Source organism: Myodes glareolus, chromosome 9, assembly GCF_982192425.1.
Source record: "Myodes glareolus chromosome 9, mMyoGla1.1, whole genome shotgun sequence".
NCBI classification, from domain to species: Eukaryota; Metazoa; Chordata; class Mammalia; order Rodentia; family Cricetidae; genus Myodes; species Myodes glareolus.
This window is the reverse complement of record NC_142034.1, coordinates 20142622-20166306: the sequence shown is the minus strand read 5'-3', so window position 1 is coordinate 20166306 and position 23685 is coordinate 20142622. Positions and strand designations below refer to the sequence as shown.

Sequence of the window (23685 nt, the reverse complement as noted above, 5' to 3'; positions counted from 1 at the left end):
CCCGTGAGGAACCCCATTGGTTCCAGCTTCAAGAATGGCAAACTGGGTCTTCCTCAGCCGCTGAACCCCACATTTGAAGACTTGCTCCAAACAACCTTTCTCTCCTCATTATTTCTGGTTGTCACCATCACTCCACGTCTGTTCTGCATGAACAGGTCCCCATCTAACCACACACTTCACCCTCTGTCCCGTTAGATCTCCAGCACAGCCTCCTACCCTTGAGGGAACTGAGGACAAGTAAGCGGACTTCCCTCCCTTTAGGTCTCTCTGCTTAAGGGGACAAGCCACCAGGTCTTTCCCTCCTCCCTCCCTTCCTCCCTTATTCCTTCCTTCCTTTTACTTCCTTTCCCTTTCTCTCTCTCCCTTCCTCTTTCCTACTTTCCTTCCCCTCCCCCCACTTCCATCTGTTTCTCTCTTCCTCCTTTTTTGGTAGTGTCTCACTATGCAGCCTAAGCTGTCCTTGAACTCACACCCCCCCCCCACTTTAGACTGGAGTAGCTAGCCAGGAGTAGGTGAGATTGCACACATCACCTCCTTTTTAATAGAAATTTCCATCGAACCATATTCCTCAGTCCTGTGCTTATGTAACTTTTTTTTTTTTTTGAGTCTGAGCACAGGCTTTCACACTCATCCTTGGTAACCTTCATCTTGTTGGTCTCAACCCAACTTTACAGTCTGTCAGGGCTGCCTTGAATCTGCCTCACTTATCCATTGTATCACCACCATTACCACCGCAGCCAGGGGCCATCTGTGGGATAGAGAGGCTTCTACCACCTCCATTCAAGGAACTCATGACATCTGTAGGCAGCCCAGGGCTGAGATGGAGCTGAGACATCCCAGAGACCACCCGGACCCTGTTTTACCGGGACCATTCAGGTCCAAAGCCCAGCCACTATGATCCAGCTCACATTTCTCTTGTTTGTCAGGAACAAAAGCCAAGTGCTTTGCTGGATCAAGACAGGTGGTCTGGGCCATTCAGCTGCAGTGGCTGACTGGGGAGGAAATCTGGCTGGTGTTTCATGATTGCAGCTGAATCTTCAAGACTCACAGCCACGCAGCTAGAAACCTGTTCTGGGACTCGCCACGCATGGATGTCAAGTCACCCACTTTCAGAATTTACCGTTTCAGGGATCTTTGGGTATAATCGAGTATCCACTCTCGTGAGGTGAATTTGCTCACCTCTGGCTTCCCTGGACACTTTGGATGTTCAGTGTTCAAGGTACAGCTGCAAGGTACACCTGCCTCTCTCCAGGAGACATGCGCCCCAGAGCCTCCCAAGCCAGCCACAGCCAAAGCAGCCACCCTCCTTGCTAGAACTTGCTCCCACCTCAGCCTCTGTCATGGCGGGAGCTTTCTGTCTGAACTACTTATCCCATGCAGCAGTGTGGCTCATTCATTCCTCAGCTCAGCTGTCAGAGACCTTTTCCCAGCTACCTAATTACTCTTTAACTAAACTTTGGAAAGAGGTGGCCCGGACAGCACCCACATACGCTCTCTCCTCTCCTTCCCTCCCCCCCTCCTCCCACATACTCTCCTTCCCTCTCCCTCTCCTCCCCTTTCCTTTCCCCTCATCCACATGCCCCTCCTCTTCCTCTATCTCTTTCCCTACCCTCAGTACTGTTGGTTAAACTCAGGGTCTTGAACACGTGAGGTAGCTGCTCTCTCATTGAACTCAGTTTTCTTTTTTTGTATGTGATAGAAATAGTGACCTTTATTAAGAAAGAATGGGGTGCGGGGCTGAAGAGGTGGCTCAGAGGTTAAGAGCACGGACTGCTCTTCCAGAGGTCCTGGGTTTCAATTCCCAGCTGCCACAACTGTTTGTAACTCCAGTTCCAGGGGATCCAACACCTCACACAGACATACATACAAACACCAATGTACATAAAATAAAATAAGAAAGAAAGAGACGGGCATGGGGTAGTACATTGTAGAAAATCAAACGCTAAAAGCCCCTCTTTTGAGACAGAGTCTAATGTAACCCAGGCTGGCCTCAAACTCAGACTCACTGTGCAATTGAAGATGACCTCAAACTTCTGAACGTACTGTCTCCACCTTATGGGTTCTGGTACAGCACGCATGTGCTACCTCTCCTGATTTACACAGTGCCATAGGCTGAATGAGGGGCTTCTTCTTCTTATTTTATTGTTTTGTTTTTTTAAGATTTATTTATTTATTATGTATACAACATTCTGCCTCCATGTATGCCCGCACACCAGAAGAGGGCGCCAGATCTCATTATGGATGGTTGTGAGCCACCATGCGGTTGCTGGGGATTGAACTCAGGACCTCTGGAAGGGCAGCCAGTGCTCTTAACCACTGAGCCATCTCTCCAGCCCTTTTTTTTTTTTTTTTTTTTTTTTTTTTTTTTTTGAGACAGGGTTTCTCGGTTTCTGTGTAACTTTGTTGCCTGTCCTGGAACTTGCTCTGTAGACCAGGCTGGCCTTGAACTCACAGAGATCCACCTGCCCCTGCCTCCTGAGTGCTGGGATTAAAGGCGTGCGCCACCACCACCCGGCTTAAGGCCGCAGTGTCTTTATGGAGCATAGCTGAGGAAGAATTAAAAGTGTTTACTGCTCAGTCCTCAACCCACTTTGGAATAGTTCGGCGCATGTTATATGCTCAAATACCATTTCTGGCTGGGCAGTGGTGTCTTTGTCTTTAGTCCCAGCACTCGGGAGGCAGAGGCAGATGGATCTTTGAATTCTAGGCCAGCCTGGTCTACAGAGTGAGTTTCAGGACAGCCAGGGCTACACAGAGAAACCCTGTCTCAAAAAACAAAACCAAACCAAACAAAACAAAAAACCCAAAACATTTCTGGAACACGTAAATCAGCAAACCCCATGGGATTCCAGAGGATAGCCTGACCTCTGCCCCCTAGCCTGACCTCTGCCCCCAACTTCAATCCCCACAGCTACCTTCTCCCCTCATCCCATTTCCTAGCAGGCCTGTTTCCTCAGAAGGAATGGCATCAGGGTGACTGTAGGGGACATCAACTGCTGTCCCCTCCTTGGTGTGACACTGTCCTCCTCAAGCTGGGCTCAGCCAGCTTCCTTCCACCCCTCTTCCTCCGGAACACCACGGTAAAGGTTGTTGGAGGAAGGGGAGGAAAGAAAGGAATGTCTTTTTCCCAAGGCTCGGACTATTCTGAGGTTTGTTCCTCCAAAATTATGGACGATGCATAGCTCAAAGCTGCCCACCAGAGAGTCGGGCATGATGGCTCCTGTCTTTGATTCCAGGACCGGCAAAGTCGAAGTAGATGGATCTCTCTGGGTTTGAGGTCAGCCTGGTCTACACACTGAGCTCCAGGCCAGTCAGGGCTACGTAGTGAGATACAAAACTGCCTACCAGGAGCCCAGCATTTCTTCTCTGAGGCTCCTGACTCCCCTTTCACTGCCCACTGAGTCTGGCTCTTCCACCATGCTGCCCTGGCTCCCTCATACCTGCCACCCTGCTCCCTACTGCCCGGCAGCCATTAGCTGCCTTGTTGGTAGAGAATTACTCTGCTCAAACTGCTTAGTCCCGGCAAACATCCCCTCACTGTCCCCTTTATCCCCCGACTCTGAGGCAGCACGGTGGGTATTGCTATGAACCTGTTTATTAGACACTAGGAAGGGGGATGCGCCCACTCTGCTGGGCGGGGAAGACCCCATGGAGTAGTTTGAACCCATGGAGTTCTGAGTGGGCCAACTGGGAGGAAACAGGAGGGGAAGCAGCCAGTCCTCCTCCCATGACTGAGCACCGGGTCATCACTCTTCCTCATCTTCCTCCAGAGGTGGTCGATTCCGCTTGAAGAAGCCAGCCTGCGGGAGTGGGGGGGAGGGGTGGCACAGGAGCTGGGGTCCGGCACAGAGACAGGGTACACCCCAGAGAATCACTGAGGAAGTGTGCTAAGAACCAGCTGCCTCAAAACCCGTGACAGAGCTGCATCCCCAGCATGAGAAGGGGGATTTTTTTTTAAACTGGAAGATGTCCCCCCATAAATTAGAAAAAATACATTGTATTTATTTATGTGTGTGTACGTTTGGAGGTCAGAGAGCAACTTTCAAGGATTGGTTCTCTCGCTCTACTATATGGGCCACAGAATTAGAACTCAGGTCATTAGGCTTGGTGGTAAGTACTCTAATCCCCTGAGCCATCCCAACAGCCTCTGCTTTGTTTTTCTGAGAGAAGATCTCAGGTAGCCCCAGCTGTCCTAGAACTTGCTTTGTAGCCCATGCCCCCGAGTTCGTAGGGTTGCATCTCTGTCACCATGCTTGGCTTTACATTTTCTGCTTCTCTATAACTCAGACCTTATGTTCCCCAGCACACGGAAATGAGTGACCCTCTTAGGAACCAGGGCAGGCTCAATCCTTCAGCCTCCCATCTTGCTCAGGGGAAGGATAGTGCAAATACTGTCCTAGTAAACTTCAGCTGTCACCTTGACACAAACCTAAAGTCACTGAGGAAGAGAAAACCTCAACTGAAAAATCACTCAGATCAGTAGGGCCTGGTGGCGCATGCCTTTAAACCCAGCACTCTGGAGGCAGAGGCAGGTAGATCATCTCTAAGTCTGAGGCTAGCCTGGTCTACAGAGCTAGTTCCAGAACACCCAGGACTACACAGAGAAACCCCTCAAAAAACAAACAAAATTTGTCCAGGTCAGCTTGGCCTATAGCCATGCCTTTGAGGCATTTTCTTTTTGAAAAAAAAAATTACTATTTATTTTAATTTATTTTGTATTTGCATTGGTATTTTGCCTGTATGAGGGTATCAGATCTTAGAGTTACAGACAGTTGTTATTAGCAACATGCGGGTACTGGAACCGGACACTGCTCCTCCAGAAGAGCAGCCAGTGTTTCTATGTTAGCTCGCTCATCCTTACAGCCTCTGTGAGACATTGTCTTCACTGCTAATTGATGTAGGAGGCCCAGCCAGCTGAGCGTGGTGCCATCCCTGGGCAGTTGGGCCAAGAAGGGCAGACAAGGAAGTAAGCGCGTAAGCAGCTGTCCTTCAAGGCCTCAACTTCAGTTCCTGCCTCGCTTCTCTATTGACTGGTTTTTTGTTGTTGTTGTTGTTTTGTTTTTGTTTTTTGAGACAAGGTTTCTCTGTAGCTTTGGTGCCTGTAGCTCTTGTAGACCAGGCTGGCCTCGAACTCACAGAGATCTGCCTGCCTCTGCCTCACGAGTGCTGGGAATAAAGGCGTGTGCCACCACCCGGCTTGCTTCTCTGTTGACTGTAAAAATGTACGATGAAATAAACCCTTTCCTTCCCAAGTTTCTTTTGGTCTTTTTTTTTTTTTTTTTTTTTTTTTGGTAATCACTGCGACAGAGGAGGTGAACCCTGCCCAGCGCCGTCAGGAAGTTCTCAGCGGGTCTCAGTTTCCTCTGACTTCCTGACAGTGGGGGAAGGGGTCCGAAGACCTGAGGATTTCAGGCATCCTGCTAGTAGGGATGGGAGGGTTTGGCCCAGCACAAGTCCTCAGAAAAAATGACATTCTAATAGTGGCTATGTAGATTGTATTGTATTGCACCTACACCCTGCTCTGGCTGTTGGTCTGTTGGTCTGTGTCTGTCCCTCCGTATTGTATCTCTGGTCTCTGAGCTTGTGACCCCCTGGGATCTCTGTGCCCCCCTTCCAGTCTCACCTTCCACATGGCCAAAACCAGCAGGGTGAGCAGCAGCAGACCGCCCAGGACTCCCACCAGCACCCACCAGAGAGGAATGGCCCTCTCCTCCAAGGCCCGAAGCAGCTGTGTCTGCACCTGAGGCCAAACTGGACGTTACTTCAAGAGGCCTGTGACCAGGGAGGACCATGCCCAACCAAGTCGTCTCCTAGTAACCAAACCTCAGTCCTATTGAGAGCCCGCCCCTCAATCTCAGACTTCGTCCTTCAATCCACGGAGGCCCCGCCCCTCAACCCTGAGAGGCCCCGCCCCAGCTGGCTGGCCGCTGACAGCCAGAGATCTAGGGTCGCTCACCAGAGCTTGTCCGCTGGGCAAGCTGATCACTGGCACCGAGTAGGGTAGGGAGGAAACGTTGAACCAGGCGTGCGACTGCAGCACAAACTGCTCCTGCGACCTCTGTAAGGGGCGGGGGTGACAGTCGCTTACCGCGGCCACTCGAGGCCGGGAGGTGGCCGCGATCCAAGCCCGGGACTCACAGTTGCCCCTCCCCGCCCCAGCGTAAAAGACCAGCGTGAACCCGCAGAAGCCCGGAGCAAACTCCGGCCCCGCCCCCACAGGCCCCGCCCCCCGCGTCCAGCCCCACCTTGCGGAGGCTGGGCAGTCCCAGCATGGCCCGCACCGTGACCATGGCTCGCTGCCCGCGCAGCATCTCCTGCAGCTCACACTCCACCACCGTACAGGGCGCTGAGTCGTTGCAACTCTGAGGGGGACGGGTCGTAAGTCCACAGGACCTCCTGTCAGTCATTTCCCATCAATCTCAATCAACCCAACACAGAGCCAGGAGGGTCAGAAAACGCCGGTCTCTGGCCGAGCTTCAGACGGTTTCTCTACATTCTGTTTGCTCAACATTCCCAGGGATACTGGGACGAGGCCCGTAGCCAGGGGTCACCCAAAGCCTGCAGTACTCGGTTTTTTGTGATATTGTTTTGGTCTCTGTGTGTGTGTGTGTGTGTGTGTGTGTGTCTATCCTGGAACCCTCTCTGTAAACCAGGCTGGCCTCGAACTCGAAGATATCCTCCTGCCTCTGCCTCCCGAGTGCTGGGATTAAAGGCACGCGGATTAAAGGCATGTGCCACCAGGCCCGGCTTGCTTCAGCAGTCAAGAATCACACCCACTCACTCTCCCTGCCTTCCATCTCCTCTGGCTCCTGAGGACCCCAGCTGGAGCCCGCTGAGCCTTCTCACCACCAGAACTGGTTCCTGATGCCCTGGCTGCTTGGGTCCCTGCAGGAACGCCTGTCTGCGCTCGCGGTGGTGATGGCCCTGGCGAAGGAGGGAAGGGCTGGGAGTGGGTCGTCTCCAGTCCAGCTGGGAAGGACAAGGGCGCAGTGAATTCGCTTACAGGGTCTGCATTCACACCCTGCTCTGGCTGTTGGTCTGTAGTCTGTCTCTCACGGCTCCTTCCCCCGCCCTCGCCTCACCTTGAGAGGCTTGGGGGTCGGCTGTGAGGAGCAGAGGAGACCCCCCTGGGGCTGCACATCCAGGATGTTGAGCAAATCTGAGGGCTGGGACTGGCTGGGAAAGTGGATGACGAGTCGGAGGTCATTCACAGCGCCAGGGCCATTGTTGTGGAGCTGGGGGTGGAGGGGTGGGACAGCGGTTGCTGGTGACTCAGCTGCCAGCCTGCAGCTCCCAGGACCACCCCCACCCCAGTCTTACCCAGAGGCTCCTCCCTACCTCATAGGTGTGTTCCACCCTGGGGATCCAGCTGTCCAAGCCATCCTGCTCCCTGTCACCTTCTTCTGGGGCCACCACCAGGGAGGCAGGGAAGGAATTCCTGCAAGTGACCAAGCCCCCAAAGTGTGGTGGATTGTCCAGGACCGCTCAACTTTACCCTTTTGCTTTATGAGATGCTGGGATTGGGACCAGGGTTTTCTACATGCTAAGGAGGTCTTCGACCTCTTTCTCGGAACAATAGCAGCCCCTCTGCCATTTCCCCTTCCACACATGGTCTCTCACCCTCGAAGCTCCACTGTGGCCTCAGCTTGAACTGCCACAGGCAACAATAGAACATTACTGTTTGGATTCTGGCTGTTCTTGCTGGAGGGGAGAAGGTAAGAAGAAGAAAATGAGGGACACCAGCCCTTTGGAGTGGACCCAGAATTTTAGACAGCTCAGGGGGAGTTGATCCCACCCTCAACAGCATACCGTACTGAAGTTAGACCTGAGAAACAAAGTCCTCTAGGACCCCAAGACTCAGAAACAAGTCACCGAGGGAGAAAGGGAACAGGGCACTCTGGAAGGCCTTTCTGTGTGGAAGGCTTTCTGCGTGAGGGGCTAATGGAAGAAGGGTGGCAGACAGCCACGCCGCCCAGCGCGGTACCTCCTGATCTGAAGCTGGAAGGACACATACTCTCCGGCTTCTTCCAGATTCTCTACACTCACCAACATTGTGATTTTTATCTGGAAGAGGGAAGAACTGAACTCACTACCCCAGTGTCCACTCTGGGCCCAGTCCTCCAGAGCCGCCATTTTTATCCCCCACCTCCACATCCCCAGGAACCTGTCCAACCTAGGATGCAGCTAGAGTTGGAAGACCTCCTGACTCCCACCTGAGACCCCCACACACTCCTGGTTGTCCCCCGGCCCACATCATGGAGGCCTTACCCGGGTGTCTTTCTTCATGGGGTTCCCCAGCTCGCATAATGTCATCCTGGTCTCATTCTCCTTCTTCTGGGTGCAGATGAGCCTCTCAAAGCCCTGGAGAAAAGATTCACAGACAGGTGAGAAAGAACGGCTGTGGGGGTGGGGTGCCCTACATGTCTGCTATAAATTACATCAACAAAATAAAGCTTGGCATGGTAGCACACACTTTTTATCCCAGCACTAGGGAAGCAGAGGCAAGATCTTTTGAGTTGGAGGCCAGCCTGGTCTACAGTGCAAATTCCAGGACAGCCAGAGCTACACAGAGAAACTATGTCTCAAACCAAAACAAAACGGAAACAAAATCTGTTCAGGGTTGTCAAGATGGCTTAGTTGGTTAAAAGGGCTTGCCACCAAACCTGACAACCTCTGTTTAACTCCTGGATCTCACGTGGTAGAAGAAGACAGCTAACTCCTATGGGTTGCCCTCTGATCCCTCCACATGCTCACTGTGAACATGCATGTGTGTATAAAATAGTGTATATGCGTATAAATACATCTGTATACACACATATACATTATATATACCTGTGTGGTGGCTCTTGTCTATAATGCCAATACTTGGGAGGCTAAGGCAGAAATATCAAAAGTCCTAGACTAAATAGTGAGGTTCCAGGTCAGTCTTGTCTTCAGAGTGGGACTCTTTCTCAGAAGATAAAATACTGGTCTGGGGTCAGGCGGTTGTGGCACAGGCCTTTAATCCCAGCACTCAGGAGGCAGAGCCAGGCGAATCTTTGTGAGTTCGAGTTCAAGGCCCACCTAGTTTACAGAGCTAGTTCCAGGACAGCCAGGGCTGTTACACAGAGAAACCCTGTCTTGAAAAACCAAACAAAACAAAACTAGGCTGGGAGCTGGCTCTGTTGCATAAGCATGGGGACCTGAGTCTGATCCCAGAACCCACAGAAAAAGCAGGTGTGGGAGCACATGCTTGTCATCTCAGCACCCGGAAGGTGGCGAGGGGAGGTTCTCTGGGGCCTGTGACCAGCCAGTCTGGCTGAACCTGTGAGCCTCAGGTTCAGACAGTGAGAGACTTGTCTCAAAAAACAAGCAAACAAATAAACAAAACCAGAAGATGATGGACACTTGAAGGATGACACCTAAGCCTGACTTCTGGCTTCCACGGGCATGTGTGCAGACATCACTACGCTCCTGCACACGTGCACACACAAATATTGAATTTAACTAATTTAAAAAATTTCTTTCTAAGTGCCTGCCAACATTACGGGAAAAAACTAAGTTAGTAAATTGTGTGCATATGTGTGTATACATGGGTATACGTGTGTGGATGTGGAAACGAGAGGTTACTGGTATCATTCCCCAATCGTTCTCTATGTTTATTTATTTATTGAGACAGGGTCTCATGGATGCGGCTAGCCCACTTAGTCAATGAGCTTTAGGGTTATATCCACCATCACATCCCCAGCACTGGAGTTCGAGGCTCACACTGTCATGCTTGGCTTTCCCCATAGGACTTCAAACCCAGGTACTCCACTTGGATGGTGGAATCTTTACCAACTGAGCCGTCACCCCAGCATCCCAGCAGACGTTAACCGGGTTTTAATAAACACCAGCTTTCTAACAGGGTTTTCCAAATTCATACCATTAGCCTGTATTTCTCATATGTACACCACACCTATATGCACTGCATCTAAAAGCTGAAAACTTCATCCATCTTCATAGTAAAGCATAAGAGCCCTGAAGAGTTGGATGGGAGCCCAGAATCAAGGCTCTCACCCCTGTTGCCCGCTGGCTATGCCCCACGGTGGCACCTCACCTCAACGTTGCTGAGAGCCCGCATGTAGTGGGCACCTGAAGGCAAGTGCACTGCCAGCTCTGCCTCATAGGCTCCCTCGCCCTCGTTGGCTGCATCAATTTTCAGCTCCAACACGTTGTCAGCACCAATCAGAAGCGGGGAGTCCCCCCTGTGTGTGTGTGGGGAGGTGCTGGGTTTAGGACCAGTGGCCAGGAGGAGGAGAGGGGACTCAGGTTAGGCACGGAGGGACAGAGCAGGCAGAGTGGGAGACCCTCTCACACAGTGGCTGCGAGCTGAAGCTGGGGCACACACAGGTCATCTTCCCCGCAGTCCAGGATGATCCGGGTCTAGGGGACACAATAGGAAGTGTGGGCAAGCCAAGGGCTTGTGAGGTTTAAGGATGACCTCAGAGCTCAGGGAACGACAGTGCCTCCAGGGGTCCCTTCAGACTTCAGGGAGGAGGGGATGGGGTACAGTGCAAAGGTTTGGGATGATGCCAAAGTTCTGGTGATAGTAGGGTTTGAGTCTACAGCAATGGTCGGGGGACACTGAGATCTGGCGAATTTCATCAGGATTTGGGGGTGACTTCAGGTTCAGGATTGTCTAATCTTAATCCCTTTACCAGGGATCTTGCACCCTTCTGACTTGTCCCGCTGTCCCTACCTGCTCCAGGACATGGGTTTCTCCGTGCAACACCACATTAGGGGCTACTCCGGTCTCTTCTCGGGGCAGCGACACATTGAGGCTGAGCACAATAGGGCTCAGCTTGTCCCGGAAGTCGGCCTCATCCTAGAAGATGGCAGGAGTCTTGCTATCCTGCTGCTGGGCCCACACCCTTTGCTGGAGGTTGTTTGAACTGCCTGCAGGGAGAACCCTGCACACCCAACTCCGCCCGTTCTAGCCTGAGCGTACTCGAAGGAAGGCCTTGGTGGTGTGGCAGACAGTTCTATTTCTTCCGCCCAGGTCCAGGCTCAGGGTGAGGCTCGCCTGTTGGGAGGCCAGCAGGAGCACGCGGCGGCCCTGCCGGGGCTTCTGCAGGTCCAGCTGCAGCTCTGCCTTTAGATCTGCCAGGCAGGCAAGCAGGAAAGATCCAGGTCTCCCTCTAGTGGCGACAACCAGACCTCCCTTCCTCCAACCCCTCCCTCCACGCCACTCACGCAGCTTCTGAGGAATGTTATGTCCTGTTGCTCCCACACACATCTGGATGTTGAAGCTGCAAAGACAAGAGCAGGTTTGGGAGTTGGGGCTTCTCTAAGGTCCCAGCCCCTGCTGAGTCTGTGACCCCCGCCTCCTCACCAGCTGACTGGTGTCTGCGTCTGTTCCAGGACACAGTTCTTCAGGGTGGGATTCAGGGAGTCTTGAACCAGCAGTTGGACAGTGGCCACCACCACAGGCTGAGCTCTGATAGAATGGATCAGAGGCGGCTCGCCACCGTGTCCCTGCAGACCCAGCCTCCTCTCATGATGTCGCCCTGCCCCCTAGCCGTGCTCACCTGTACACAGCCACTTTGCTAGCCCCATAGGCTCCCACTATCAGGTCTATAGGCAGAGGGAGAAGGGTCAAACGTGGCCATTAGAGTAGGCATGGAGCGAGTCTTTATCTTCCCAAAAGTTCCGCACACCATCAGCCCCCTGGAGGTTCTGCCTCCAAGTCCCAGCCTCCCAGCCACACAGACAAGTTAGAGCCCACAACTGTGACCAGGCAGGCCAGACATGAACCCCCAGCTGTTCATTCCTGTTTCCCGTAAGCACCCAAAGGCCTGTCTTGACTAGGCTGGACGCAATCCACGGGCACCTGGGTATCCATTGTCATCGATGTCGACAGCACCACGAAGGGAGAAGCCAAAGCCAGAGCCTGTGGAGAAGGGGCTGTCCAGGATCTGGGAGGGGCGTGGACTCAGTCCCTCGCTCTGACCCAGGAACACCAGCACTTGGCCCTGACCACTGGGACCCCCATAGGGGGCGGCCACAGCGACATCTGGAAGGAGAGAAGAAATGTGGCTGTTTGTGATTGCAGTCTCTCCTGAGTCTTCTCTAGGGAGGTCCTGGGAGACCATGAGAAGGGTGCAAAGTCTGTACCAAGGAGGCAGGAGAGAGATCAGTCAAGTATTAACAACTGGTATAAGAGCTCCAACAGCTCCCACTGTCCGTCAAGGGAAATGCGCTGACAAGACTCCATTTACTCCTGATAATTGGGGGTCGTTTTCCTGTTCACCACCATTATTGCTAATTTGAGACAGGGTTTTTTGTTTTATTTTGTTCCAGTTTTGCTTTGTTTTGTTTTTTGATTTGGTTTGATTTTTCTGAGATATGATCTCTCTTTGTAGCCCTGGCTGTTCTGGAACTTCCTTGAAAATCAGGCTGGCCTCAGACACAGAGGGATCTGCCTGCCTCTGCCTCCCTGAGCTGGGATTAAAGGTGTTCAATACCCTGAGACAGGGTGGAATATGTGATAAATTAGCCTCTATTTAAGTAGCTGAGAAGGATTTTGAACTTCTGGCCCTCCTGCCTCCACCTTCTTTGTGCTAGGAGGACCTGGTACAGACACCACCACACCTGGCTTGTGCTGGGCTGAGGCTTTGTGCACGTTAGGGAAGCTCTCTATTAGCTCAGCTATAACTCTGCACCCTTAATTCCTATTTTAGAAGAAGATTAAATAACTGAGCCCAGACCGGGGTAGCATACTTCCTAGTATGCATGAGGTCCTAGATTCAATTCCCAGTATAGAAAAAAAAAGTAGGCCTCTACACCTTTAATATCAACATTCTTCAGGCAGAGGTAGGCAGATCTCTGAGAGTTCGAGGCCAGCTTGATGTACATTCCTAGTTCCAGGCCAGTTAGGGCTACATGGTGAGACCCCATCTCAAAACACAAAATCAAACTGAACAGCAAATACAAACTAACTGAAGCCTATTTCCCAGATGCTAACTCGGTTTCATCTTCACCACGCAGACAAACTCACAGTCACAGCACAGGTTTATCACCGCCAAAACGGTTAAGACCCTCCCTGAGTGTGTATCTAATAGCAGTCTATGGACATTCTCATAGGCCACACGCCTGTGGTGTGGGGGTTCCTTCTGTCCATGTGCTGCTTTTATTGGTTAATGAATAAAGAAACTGCTTTGGCCTGTAGATAGGGCAGAACTTAAGTAGGCGGAACGGGGAGGGGGGGGAACTGGACAGGATGCTGGGGGAAGAAAGGCGGAGAGATAGAGACAGCATGGAACCGTAGCCAGAGATAGACACCGGTGGGAACTTTAGCTGGTAAGCCACAGTCACGTGGCGATATACAGAATAACAGAGATGGGTTAGCTTAGGATATGAATTTAGCCAGAAATATGCTTAAGCTATTGGCCAAACAGTATTGCAAATAATATAGTTTTCTGAATGGTTATTTCGTGGCTGGGCAGCTGGGATGCCCAACGCGTCTGTGCATTTTGTTTTTTTAAGGCAGGGTTTCTCTGTAGCTTTGGAGTCTTTCCTGGAACTCTGTGTAGACCAGGCTGGCCTCAAGCTCACAGAGATCCACCTGCTTCTGCCTCCGAAGTGCTGGGATTTAAGGTGTGCACCACCACCGCCTGGCTGGTTGATTGGTCTTTTTGACAAAGTGTTTTAAGTATCCCAGGCTGCTCTCCAGCCTCTTAGGTAGCAGAGAGTGACCTTCTGTCCCTCCTGCCTCACTTCCTGGGTGCTAGTGTAAGACTTTAAGACAATTCTGAAGCCATTTTTGACAATTCCAAACCCTCTCAGCCTCTGTGCCTTAGTGCTTCCCCTCCTCCCCTGGGAACCAAGGACCTAACAGTTACACATGCACGTACTCAGTTCCTGAACAATTACCCATACACGTATGTTTTGACTCAGTCCCCTGGGAAACGGGGTCAAAATGACCTCTTACCTCATCTGATCTGACAATAGCTCTCCAGCCAATTATTGGTATTAGCCCTTTTCAAATAAGCCAATCATAATGGTCAAGGAACAGCCCCTCTTGTTTCTATGGGGCCTTCTCCTTTAAAAGTAGACTGTACCAGCTATTCGGGGTCTCTCAGCTTCCCGAATGCTGGGGGACCCTGTCATGACAGAATTAATAAAATCCTCATGCTTTTGCATCGGTTGTGGTATATGAGGTGGTCTCTGGGGGCGACTCCTTCTCGGTTTGGACACTAGAGTCCAACACTAGGGTTACTGGTAAGCACCCCCATATTGGCCTGGGTTGGTTCTTGACCCTGCCACCAATGAGCTCGTCCTTTCTAAAGCCCATGATGTTTTCCCAGTTGCATCTAACTGTACCTTTCAGGGATGAGGGGCCCACTTGGCCCATCCTTCCTCCTCCTCCTCAAAGTACTCTCTTAGAGTTTTGTGATTACCAGTCTCCTGGTTCCTCCTCCACCTGTCTGAACACTGCTTCCCAGAGTCACCTTCTCTGGGTGTCGCTAAATGCTCTTGCTTCCCACGGTTCTACGCTGGGCCTCTTCTTACCTCACAGGCTCTGGATCCCAACCACTCTTTCCTGTTCTCTCTCTCCCTCAGCTCTCTCTGGCGGAAGTGTGGAAAATCAATCGTGACAGTTCTCAGTTCTCGCCATATTTCCTCCTACTACACCCAAGGCCTTCACGCCCAGCTAACCCAGAACTGAACTACAGACTCCTCGCTCCCCACTCCCACTCAACCCCTTCTCTTCCTGACCCCATCTTCCATTTCCAATCCAGCCTTAATAGGCCAAGCCCTAAATATCTGTTAAAGCCACCGCATCTCTGACTCCATTCTCCAAACCTGCAGGCAGGGGTCATCAAGCTGGGATCTAGACAAACTGTCCTAATCGAATCCCTTGAACTCTGATACCCGCTTTCCAGTCAGCTGTCAAGCCTCCTCTGGCTTCCGCTGCCCAAGGTCTCAGCCTCCCTCATACTGGGATCCCAGGTGTACTCCATCCACCACGTCTGCCTTAAGTTCATCTTTTCGTTAGGATGATTAGCGCTCTTAAGGTTACATGCAGGGGCTCTTCACTCACCATTATAGCCGTCCCGGTTGAGGTCACCCAAGGGTGCAATGGCAGATCCAAACCTCCCATAGAGTTGAGTGCCGGTCAACAGGAGAGTGGGCGTGCCCAGAGCATGGGGGCCCCGAGGCTGCAGAAACAAGTATACGCGGCCCACCTCGGCCAGCTTGCGGTCTGCCCTGTGCTCCATATACAGTGGAGCCCCCACCAGTAGGTCATCCCTCCTGCGGATCAGATGGCAAGGTTAGGTGCAGCTGAGCTAGGAAGACTCTAGGAATGAGGGAAGTTCTGGGCCACCCTTGGGACAAGATGAGGGTGACTCCCGCTGCTGACAGTTGAAGACCCAACTGGGTACGGGTGATACACGCCCTCCTCTCACCCGTCCCCGTTGACGTCAGTGACTGCCACGGAGTGCCCGAAATATGAAGCCATCTACAAGATGAAGAACATTTTAGTCTGTGCTTCAAAATCCTCTGTCATCACCCTCATATCCCATAAACCATCTTAAGGGCCAATTCCCTGATTTTGGCCACTCCCCTGGGGCCACCGCCCTCACCTGCTCCCCGTGCAGCCGGTGCAGCGGCTGGTAGTAGGAGTCCAAAATTTCCACCTGCATGAGAGAAATACACCCAAGTGCATCATTCATGCTCCCTCCGCGGCTTCCCACTCTCAGTGAGGAAGGGCAGGGCACTGGCGAACTTGGCGGAGTAAACAAGAGGACCAGGGTCAGGGTGTTCAGAACGTCAAATGGCGGGAGAGCGGGCACTCACCGCTCCTAGGGTCCAGCTCCAAGTGGGGGCACCGAATACGTACTCTGGGGAAAGCGAGGCTCAGCAAATCAGATCCTCAGTACCCTTTACTCCATCCTCCCATAGGGACCCAGGGGAAATTGTATGGAGGTGCTCCTCCTGTCCCGGGGCTCCCCACCCGTCCCTAACAGCATTCCTTGCCTGTAGTGCTCAGATCCCCATCGAACTCGCCCACGGCCACCGAGTACCCTGAAAACACAACACAGTTTAGCGTTTAAAGCAACGAGGAAGACCTCGGTCAGGAAAGGAGGGCCGTGAGCACCGAGGTTATCAACACCGACTGCATTGCGAAGGTGGAAACCGGAGGCGTGCCCGAGGTCCCACTAGAGTCCAAGGAAAGAAGGGCGAGCCAGTGTGGATGCGAATTGGACAAGTGTAGGCGAAGAGGCGGGGACAGGGGACGGGGTGCCTTTGTGCTGGGGTTGACTACCCAAGATTGGCTTTCAGCCTCGAACAGAGGCGGGACCTGACTCTCTGGGAAGCCTGGAAAGAAGGTGCCAATGTTACCCCGGTAGCCGTCGAAGTACACTGGGTTGCTGGAGTCGAAGGTGAAACGTTGGTTGGGAACATGCCACAAAAGGGTACCCGGGCGGTAACTAGAGATGATATTCGCAATTGGAACTCGAACCAGGAGACCTAGGAAGGGCACAGGGACAGGAGGTGTGGGGCTCCAGACACCTGGGTCTCCCCAAACCACGAAATGAGAGTGGGTTGGATTACTTGGCACGTACCTAAAAAAAAGTAGCCGCCAGGGGCCCCAAGCACTAGCTCCCCAGCCTGAAAGGGAAGTCCTGGTCATGAGAGAGTCCCTTATTCTGGAACAACCCTAAACCACTTTGCCAGCATGATGTTTTTTGTTTGTTTTTCAGAGAAAGATTCTCTGTGTAACAGTTCTTGCTCTCCTGGAACTAGCTCTGTAGGCCAGGCTGGTCTTGAACTCACAGAGATCTGCCTGCCTCTGCCTCCCTAGTGCTGGGATTAAAGGTGTGCGCCACCATTGCCTGCCAGACTGTAAGATATTCTCATATTCACCACCACACCGTCTCTTTTTAACTCAGGTTGGCCTCAGACTTGCTATGTAGCCCAGGCTGGCCTCAAACTCGAGATTCCCCCCCCCCCCACTCCGCATCAGCCTCCAGGCAGAGATCTCTATTTGCTTTTGCCTGCAACTTGCCTGGGTCACCGCAGAGCTGAAGCCGGCTTCACAGTATCGCTTATCTGCGTCTACAAGAGGCAAGTGAGGGTCAGCCAAGGGAAGGTTCCGGGAGTTTGCGCTTGAGCGAGGAGTCCCGCGTGGGCGAGCAAAACTATGCGGGGCAGGGAGGGCACGGAGGAGGGGCCCTGGGGGGCGTGGCGTAGCAGAGGGCGCCTCTCAGGGTCTGAGGTTGGTGGCGGGGAGGGGTTTGCATCTCTCAGTGGGCGGAGACAAAGGCGGAACAGCGCTTACTATAAAATTCTGAGTAAATCGAGCTCATGACGTTGCTGCGACATGGCGAGAATTCTGCGCGGCCTCCGCTTTGGAGCTGAGCCACGAAACAGCCGCCTACCGGAGTCTTCTCTGCCTCATCGTTCTTTTCTAGGACATTCCAGTGCTGCCAGGGGGCGCAGGCCTAGAGCAGAGCCACAGGAGAGTGGGGAAGAGTGCGACATTCGGGCTTCCCCCATCGTGTCACTGCCCTGGACTTGCTCCCTGTGACTGCCCATAGTGCCCACCACAATGACGTCATTCCAGCTGACGACCGATGCCCCAAGTCCCTGTCCGGTCTTGAAGGTTTGAAAAGACTGGTAGCCTAAGTGACGGGTCTCATCCCCTGGAAGGCACAAGAAAGGGTGGAGCTCTGGAGCCCCGCCATCCACTTCCACCTGGCTTCCCCTTTCCCTTCCATGCCGGAGACTCACTAAAGTCGAAGGGCAACGAAGTGCAATTGCCACCGCTGGCCTTCCAGGGGCACAGGAACACGCCACCAGTCTCCTCTTGGCTTGTGCTTAGGGCCCTCGGGGCGCCCACCACGATGGACACGCTGTGTGGGAAAGCTGGGTGAGCACAGCTCAGGGTCTTTCTACACTGCCCAGTGTCCGCCACCCCAGTAGTACCCGGAAGGACATGTGGCACAGGAGACACTGGATCGTCTTTCCTCACAGATACCCTATTAAGGTCAACCTCTTCATTTTAGGGACAGCTGAAACTGGACTCTTAGGAAATTCACCAGGGACTAAACCAGTTGGTTTGGTTTGGACAGGAAGGGTTTAATACTCCTGACAGAAAACGTCTGCTAAGCTTCATACACTCATGTCCCCGCTCCCTCCCAACAAGAACCAGACAAACCCAACCATCTGCCTTGTCAAACTTAACAGATCTCTTAGTGAGTGAGAACGGTTGAATAGTGAAGGGGGCTGGGGGAGAGATGGCTCAGAGGTTAAGAACACTGACTGCTCTTCCTGAGGTCCTGAGTTTAATTCCCAGCAACCACATGGTGTCTCACAGGCATCTGTAATGAGATCTGGTGCCCTCTTCTGGCCTGCAGGCGTATATGCAGACAGAACACTATACATATTATTATATAATAGATATTATATTATACACACACACATAAAGAATGATGAAGGGTGCGGAAAGCTGAAGTGAGGATGTGTAGTGCTGACGAGTTGAGGATCCCAGCAGACCAAGTTTAAATCAGCTCTGCCACATGTAAAGTAGGGGTAATCAAGCAATCATGCTGCTGGAAGAGTAAATGAAGTAAATGCCGGAGAGGCATTTAGTATACCCGCAGTCACGTGCTTTTATAAAAGTGTGTGTTGAGGCGGCAGAAGAGGAAGGAAAAGACTCGAACTGAGCTTCGGGCCCTGTCAGGCCCTCTCAAGTTAACACTCAAGAGTCTGAAGACAGGAGATTTTTTTTTTAAAAGATTGCTTTATTTATTATGTATACAACATTCTGCCTCCATGTATGCCTGCAGGCCAGAAGAGGGCACCAGATCTCATTACAGATGGCTGTGAGCCACCATGTGGTTGCTGGGAATTGAACTCAGGACCTCTGAAAGAGCAGTCAGTGCTCTTAACTTCTGAGCCATCTCTCCAGCCCAAGACAGGAGATTTTTTAGATTTTTTTTTAGATTTTTTTTGTTTGCTTGGTTTGGTTTTTGTTTTTGTTTTTTTTGACAGAGTCTCTCTGTCTAGTTCTGGGGCTGTCCTGGAACTCACTGTGTAGACCAGGTTGACTACAAACTCACAAAGATCTGCTTGCCTCTGCCTCCCACCAAAGGAAAATAAAGTCATGTGCTATCACACCCATGGGGCTCAGGAGGTGTATATATATATATATATATATATATATATATATATATATATATGTGTGTGTGTGTGTGTGTGTGTGTGTGTGTGTGTGTGTATGTATTTGATAGAGTCTTTTAGTTTTTTTGTTTTTTTGTTTTTGTGTGGTTTTTTGAGCCAGGGTTTCTCTGTAGCTTTGTAGCCTGTCCTGGAACTAGCTCTTGTAGACCAGGCTGGCCTTGAACTCACAGAGATCCGCCTGCCTCTGCCTTCCGCCACTACCACCCAGCTTGACAGAGTCTTCTTATGTGACCCTGGCTATTTAATTTGTTGTAATCAGCCTGCCCAGCCTCCCGCGGGCTGAGCTCACAAGCGTGTACCACCACATAACTACAGAATCGTCAGAGCTGAGGCAACCCCAGATCCTTTCCCCTTCAAGGACAGTCTCTGGATGCAAGCCATCTTGGGAAGGGGGCCTGGCTTTTGATGAAATGGCTCTTTTAGGCAGAGGAAATGATTCCTTACACAATCATTATTTTACTCTAGCCTAGGCATCCAAGTGTCCATCAGGATAAACACAGCTATGAAGAGGAGCCAAGAATCTTAGCATTTTGATCTAAACAAATGCTTACTGTTAAACTGTTAATAATCTATCATCACTTCTTTTCAAATATCTATAACTTGGAAGGAAGAGGATGAGGTTGAAAATGGAGAGAGGCAAGATGCAGTGGGAGGGCACTTGCATCTTTGCCAATTTTGGATGAGCGGCTGCAGGTATAGTGCGTCATATCCCAGACCCTTGCGGAAAAAGAAAACACTATCTCTTCTCTTTTTTTGTCAGTGTTCACCTTCCCATTGGAAACCCTCCCGGCACCCTCACTGGAACCTGTCCCTCCCCAGAGTCCTGACAGGAGCTCACCCGAAACAGACAAGAGATTCCACCTTGCTCTATTAGGCGAGGTCACAGAGGCAGTGACAGAGGCAGTCCTCTCTCAACACCCATATCTCCCCTTGGTGCTCACCTCCCGTGGCTGTCCTTGTGAAAGTCCACTGAAAATCCAAAGTGGCTGCCATTGGGACCTGCATAGATGGTGAGCTTCACAGGGTCCAGGTTCAAGGCCCAGGCTGGAGGAGCAGAACTAGGTCCTAAGAACAGCGGCGCCCACTGAAGGAGCCACAGGGCATGCCACATACACGACACTCCAGCCATCTGCCTTCTTCACAAACCTCCTAAACAGGAATGGGCCAGCGCTTTCCTCTTCCCCAAAGTTCCCACCACCGGAAGTTTTGACTTATCAAACTGGAGCTCAAAGTAACTGCTGAGCAGCAGGCACGGCAGAGAGCAATACGCTCTAGATCACATGGTCTATAGAACCACCAGGAAGGGCGTCAGACCCCTGGGGATGGATGCTTATTGCTGAAAGCTATTGCTCATCCCTTTTGTCCAGGACAGTTCATCTCCAAATCCTGTTGTTTCTGCTTCTTGGCTGCATCCCTTGAAATCCTTTTTCCTCTCTCTCTCTTTTTTTTCTCTTTCTCTTTTCTTCCTTCCCTCCTCTTCCTCTTTCTTCTTCTCCTCCACTGCCCCCCCCCAGCTGGAACTCACTCTGGCCAGGGTAGCCTTGCACTCAGAGATCCACCTGCTTCTGCCTCCCGAGTGCTGGGATTAGAGGCCTGTACTGTCGCCACCCAGTTTTGAAAACCCTTCTCATCTCCACTGTCGCATGCTAGTCCAGCCACTGTCCCTCTCTGTCCAGGGAAAGCACAACTGTGAATTGGCCTGTTCTACTTCACCATGACCCAGAGTTGAACAGCTCTTTCCTCCCTGTTTAGCTGATTGTCCTACTCTTGAACACTATGACTTGGTCAGAGGTGGAGGAAGGAGTAAGGAAACTGCTCTTCCCTGATAAGACCTGAGGCGGCCATCATTTTGAGTACAGCATCTACCCACTTCCTCCTCCTAGAGCCTTTGGACAGCCTCAGGCAGCAGTATTGGTTCATCAGTTTTCTCCACTTTGAACCAAGTCCTAGTGCGGCTCCCCTAGTGCCTTCAATACTGAGGGAAGGGTGGTGAACTGATCCTGGTCTAAGAGGAAAGGCTATGGGGCTAAAATGACATCATGCGGGGTGTGCTGTTCACAGTCCCCGAAATTAGGCACTAGCTGTTCAAGTGGACAGCTTCACTCCTTCTTGGGTGACAGTGTACATCTAACCATAAACAACTGATTCTGAGCTGGGTGGTGGTGGCACATGCCTTTAGTCCCAGCACTCAGGCAGGAGGATCTCTGTGAGTTCGAGGCCAGATTGGTCTACCGATCGAGTTCCAGGACAGTCAGGGCTGTTACACAGAGAAACCCTGTCTTGGAAAACAGACAGAAAAAGAATTGATTCTGGATGGCGTCCTCGGGTTGGCACCTGATGACCCTGATGACGTTTTACTGGGTTGAGTATCTGAATCCTTGGAGAGCAGGTCCTTCCCGCTGTCCCAGCTTGCGTTGCTGCCGGAGTCTTCCTTAAGGATGGAGGAAGCAAACAGTGACAGAGTCAAAAGGGTCAAATTCTGAGTAGAAAGGCTTTTTCTGTGGGCGAGGGAAGCAGAGGAGCACCAAGCCCTGTTGGTCTTGTAAGTCTTTGGCCCCAAAGCAAAGGAATAAAGGAACATAGCCACACCCTCCTTTTAGCCTGCATTCATATTCTCTCTCCAGTACTAGGAACAGCCTCACACATGTAAGACAAGTGTTTTATTACTGAGCCATGTACTCAGGCTTCATCTTTATTTCCAATTAAATTAACCACTGCTGGAGCTGGAGAGATGGCTCAGTAGTTAAGAGCATTGCCTGCTCTTCCAAAGGTCCTGAGTTCAATTCCCGGCAACCACATGGTGGCTCACAACCATCTGTAATGAGGTCTGGTGCCCTCTTCTGGTCTGCAGACAGAATATTGTACACATAATAAGTAAATAAATAAATATTTAAAAAAAGAATATTGTAATTAAAAAAAATTAACCACTGCCTTACCTTACTTGGCTACCCTATCCCATTTTGAAGTCCTTTTAGCTCCTCCCTTCCTCTCTTACTTCATCACCTCAGCAAACAGCTGAAGATTTTATCCCCCACTAAGCAAAACACCCTGTGGATTTTACTTAGGGCTTTCTTCACTGGTGTGTTCTCAGTGCTGCCCTCATGACAGGCAGGCAATGCTTCCGTCAGAACGATGCTCCACACAGCCTCTGCCAAGCCCCCGGCTTCCCACTGTTCTTCACCGAGGCTTCCTGCATTGCTGGCATATTCTATGTAGCCCAACAACAGGAACTCACATCACATTGTAGTTTTTTGTTTGTTTGTTTGTTTGTTTTTTGCTTTTGAGACAGGGTTTTTCTGTGTAGCCCTGGCTGTTCTGGAACTCACTATATGGACCAGGCTGGCCTCAAACTCACAGAGCTCCACCTGCCTCTGCCTCCCGAGTGCTGGGATTAAAGGCGTGTGCCACCACACTCGGCTCCCATGCACCAGGGTTTTAAAAAAGTACCTCCTCTGTTTGATGTATAGCGGCTACAATAGTCAAGGATCCTTAACTTAGTCCAGAGACAGTAAAGCCCAGGACACTCAGGACGGCCACTGGGTGGCTCTATGAAATGAATACTACTCTGGCTATTTCCTAAGGGTGAAAATAGCAGAAGAGTTTTGGGTAAACTGTCTACGCGTAGAATGCCAACGAGCAGCAAGAGTAGCAGTCAAACTCAGGCCCCCACTGAGTGGTGGTGGCGCACGCCTTTAATCCCAGCACTTGTAAGGCAGAGGCAGGTGGGTTTCTGAGTTCGAGGCCACCCTGGTCTGCAGAGTGAATTCCAGGACAGCTAGGACTGTTACATAGAGAAACCCTGTCTCAAAATACCAAACCAACCAAACAAACCCAGATTCCCTTGTCCTGCTGACTCGGAATAATGCAAGCCACCAAAGCAGAGAGAGGTCAGGAATAAGCATAGCTAAGAAGAGGGCGGAGAGTGCTTAAAGGGGCAGTTGGGCATAAGGGTAGGAAAGGTGGGCAGGAACTCACATCACTGGAGGGTACTTCAAAGTCACGCTAAGGAATATGAACTTTAACCCACTGGAGATGGAGAATCCTAAAGATTTTTATTTTGGTTTTGAGACAGGGTCCCAATATGTAGACCAGTTTGGTCTGGAATTCAAGAGGTCTGCCTGCCTTTGTCTCCCGAGTACTGGGATCAGAGGAGTCCAACATGTCCAGCTGTGTAAAGATTAAAAGTCAGGAAATAAGAGATCAAGTCATCAGTTTTAGTGAGGTCACTCGACAGGCCAGAGGCAACTGCTTCCGGGCTTGAAAATGTGCATCCCATCCTCAGCTTGGACAAGGTGGTAAGAGCACAGCTCCTCTGGCCTCTATATGCCTCCTAGCATTCAAACACAATAATGAAGAAATACATTAGCAAGAGAGTGTGCTGGCTAGTTTTGTCAACTTTACACAGGCTAAAGTCATCTAAGAGGAGGGAACCTCAATTGAGAAAATGCTTCTAAGGCGCTGGTGGTGCAAACC

The 23685-nt window shown here is 51.3% G+C and overlaps 1 protein-coding gene across 1 annotated transcript; it reads right to left on the bottom strand.

The window, feature by feature from the left end:
• Positions 1 to 3577: 3577 nt before the first annotated feature.
• On the bottom strand, positions 3578 to 20625 carry Itga2b (integrin subunit alpha 2b). Its single transcript, XM_048445817.3, has 30 exons — positions 20154 to 20625; positions 17761 to 17882; positions 17575 to 17672; positions 17309 to 17471; positions 17036 to 17085; positions 16593 to 16638; positions 16369 to 16497; positions 16003 to 16050; positions 15823 to 15866; positions 15609 to 15662; positions 15432 to 15484; positions 15065 to 15276; positions 11852 to 12034; positions 11550 to 11595; positions 11354 to 11458; positions 11215 to 11270; positions 10970 to 11121; positions 10721 to 10846; positions 10337 to 10404; positions 10079 to 10226; positions 8269 to 8361; positions 7985 to 8064; positions 7621 to 7701; positions 7339 to 7438; positions 7083 to 7235; positions 6847 to 6969; positions 6246 to 6362; positions 5957 to 6058; positions 5624 to 5740; positions 3578 to 3800 (listed from the first exon to the last, which is right to left on the bottom strand). Exons 1-30 carry the CDS (start codon positions 20339 to 20341, stop codon positions 3747 to 3749), a joined length of 3111 nt encoding a protein of 1036 aa, XP_048301774.1. The 5' UTR covers positions 20342 to 20625; the 3' UTR covers positions 3578 to 3746.
• Between the last annotated feature and the right edge of the window lie 3060 nt (positions 20626 to 23685).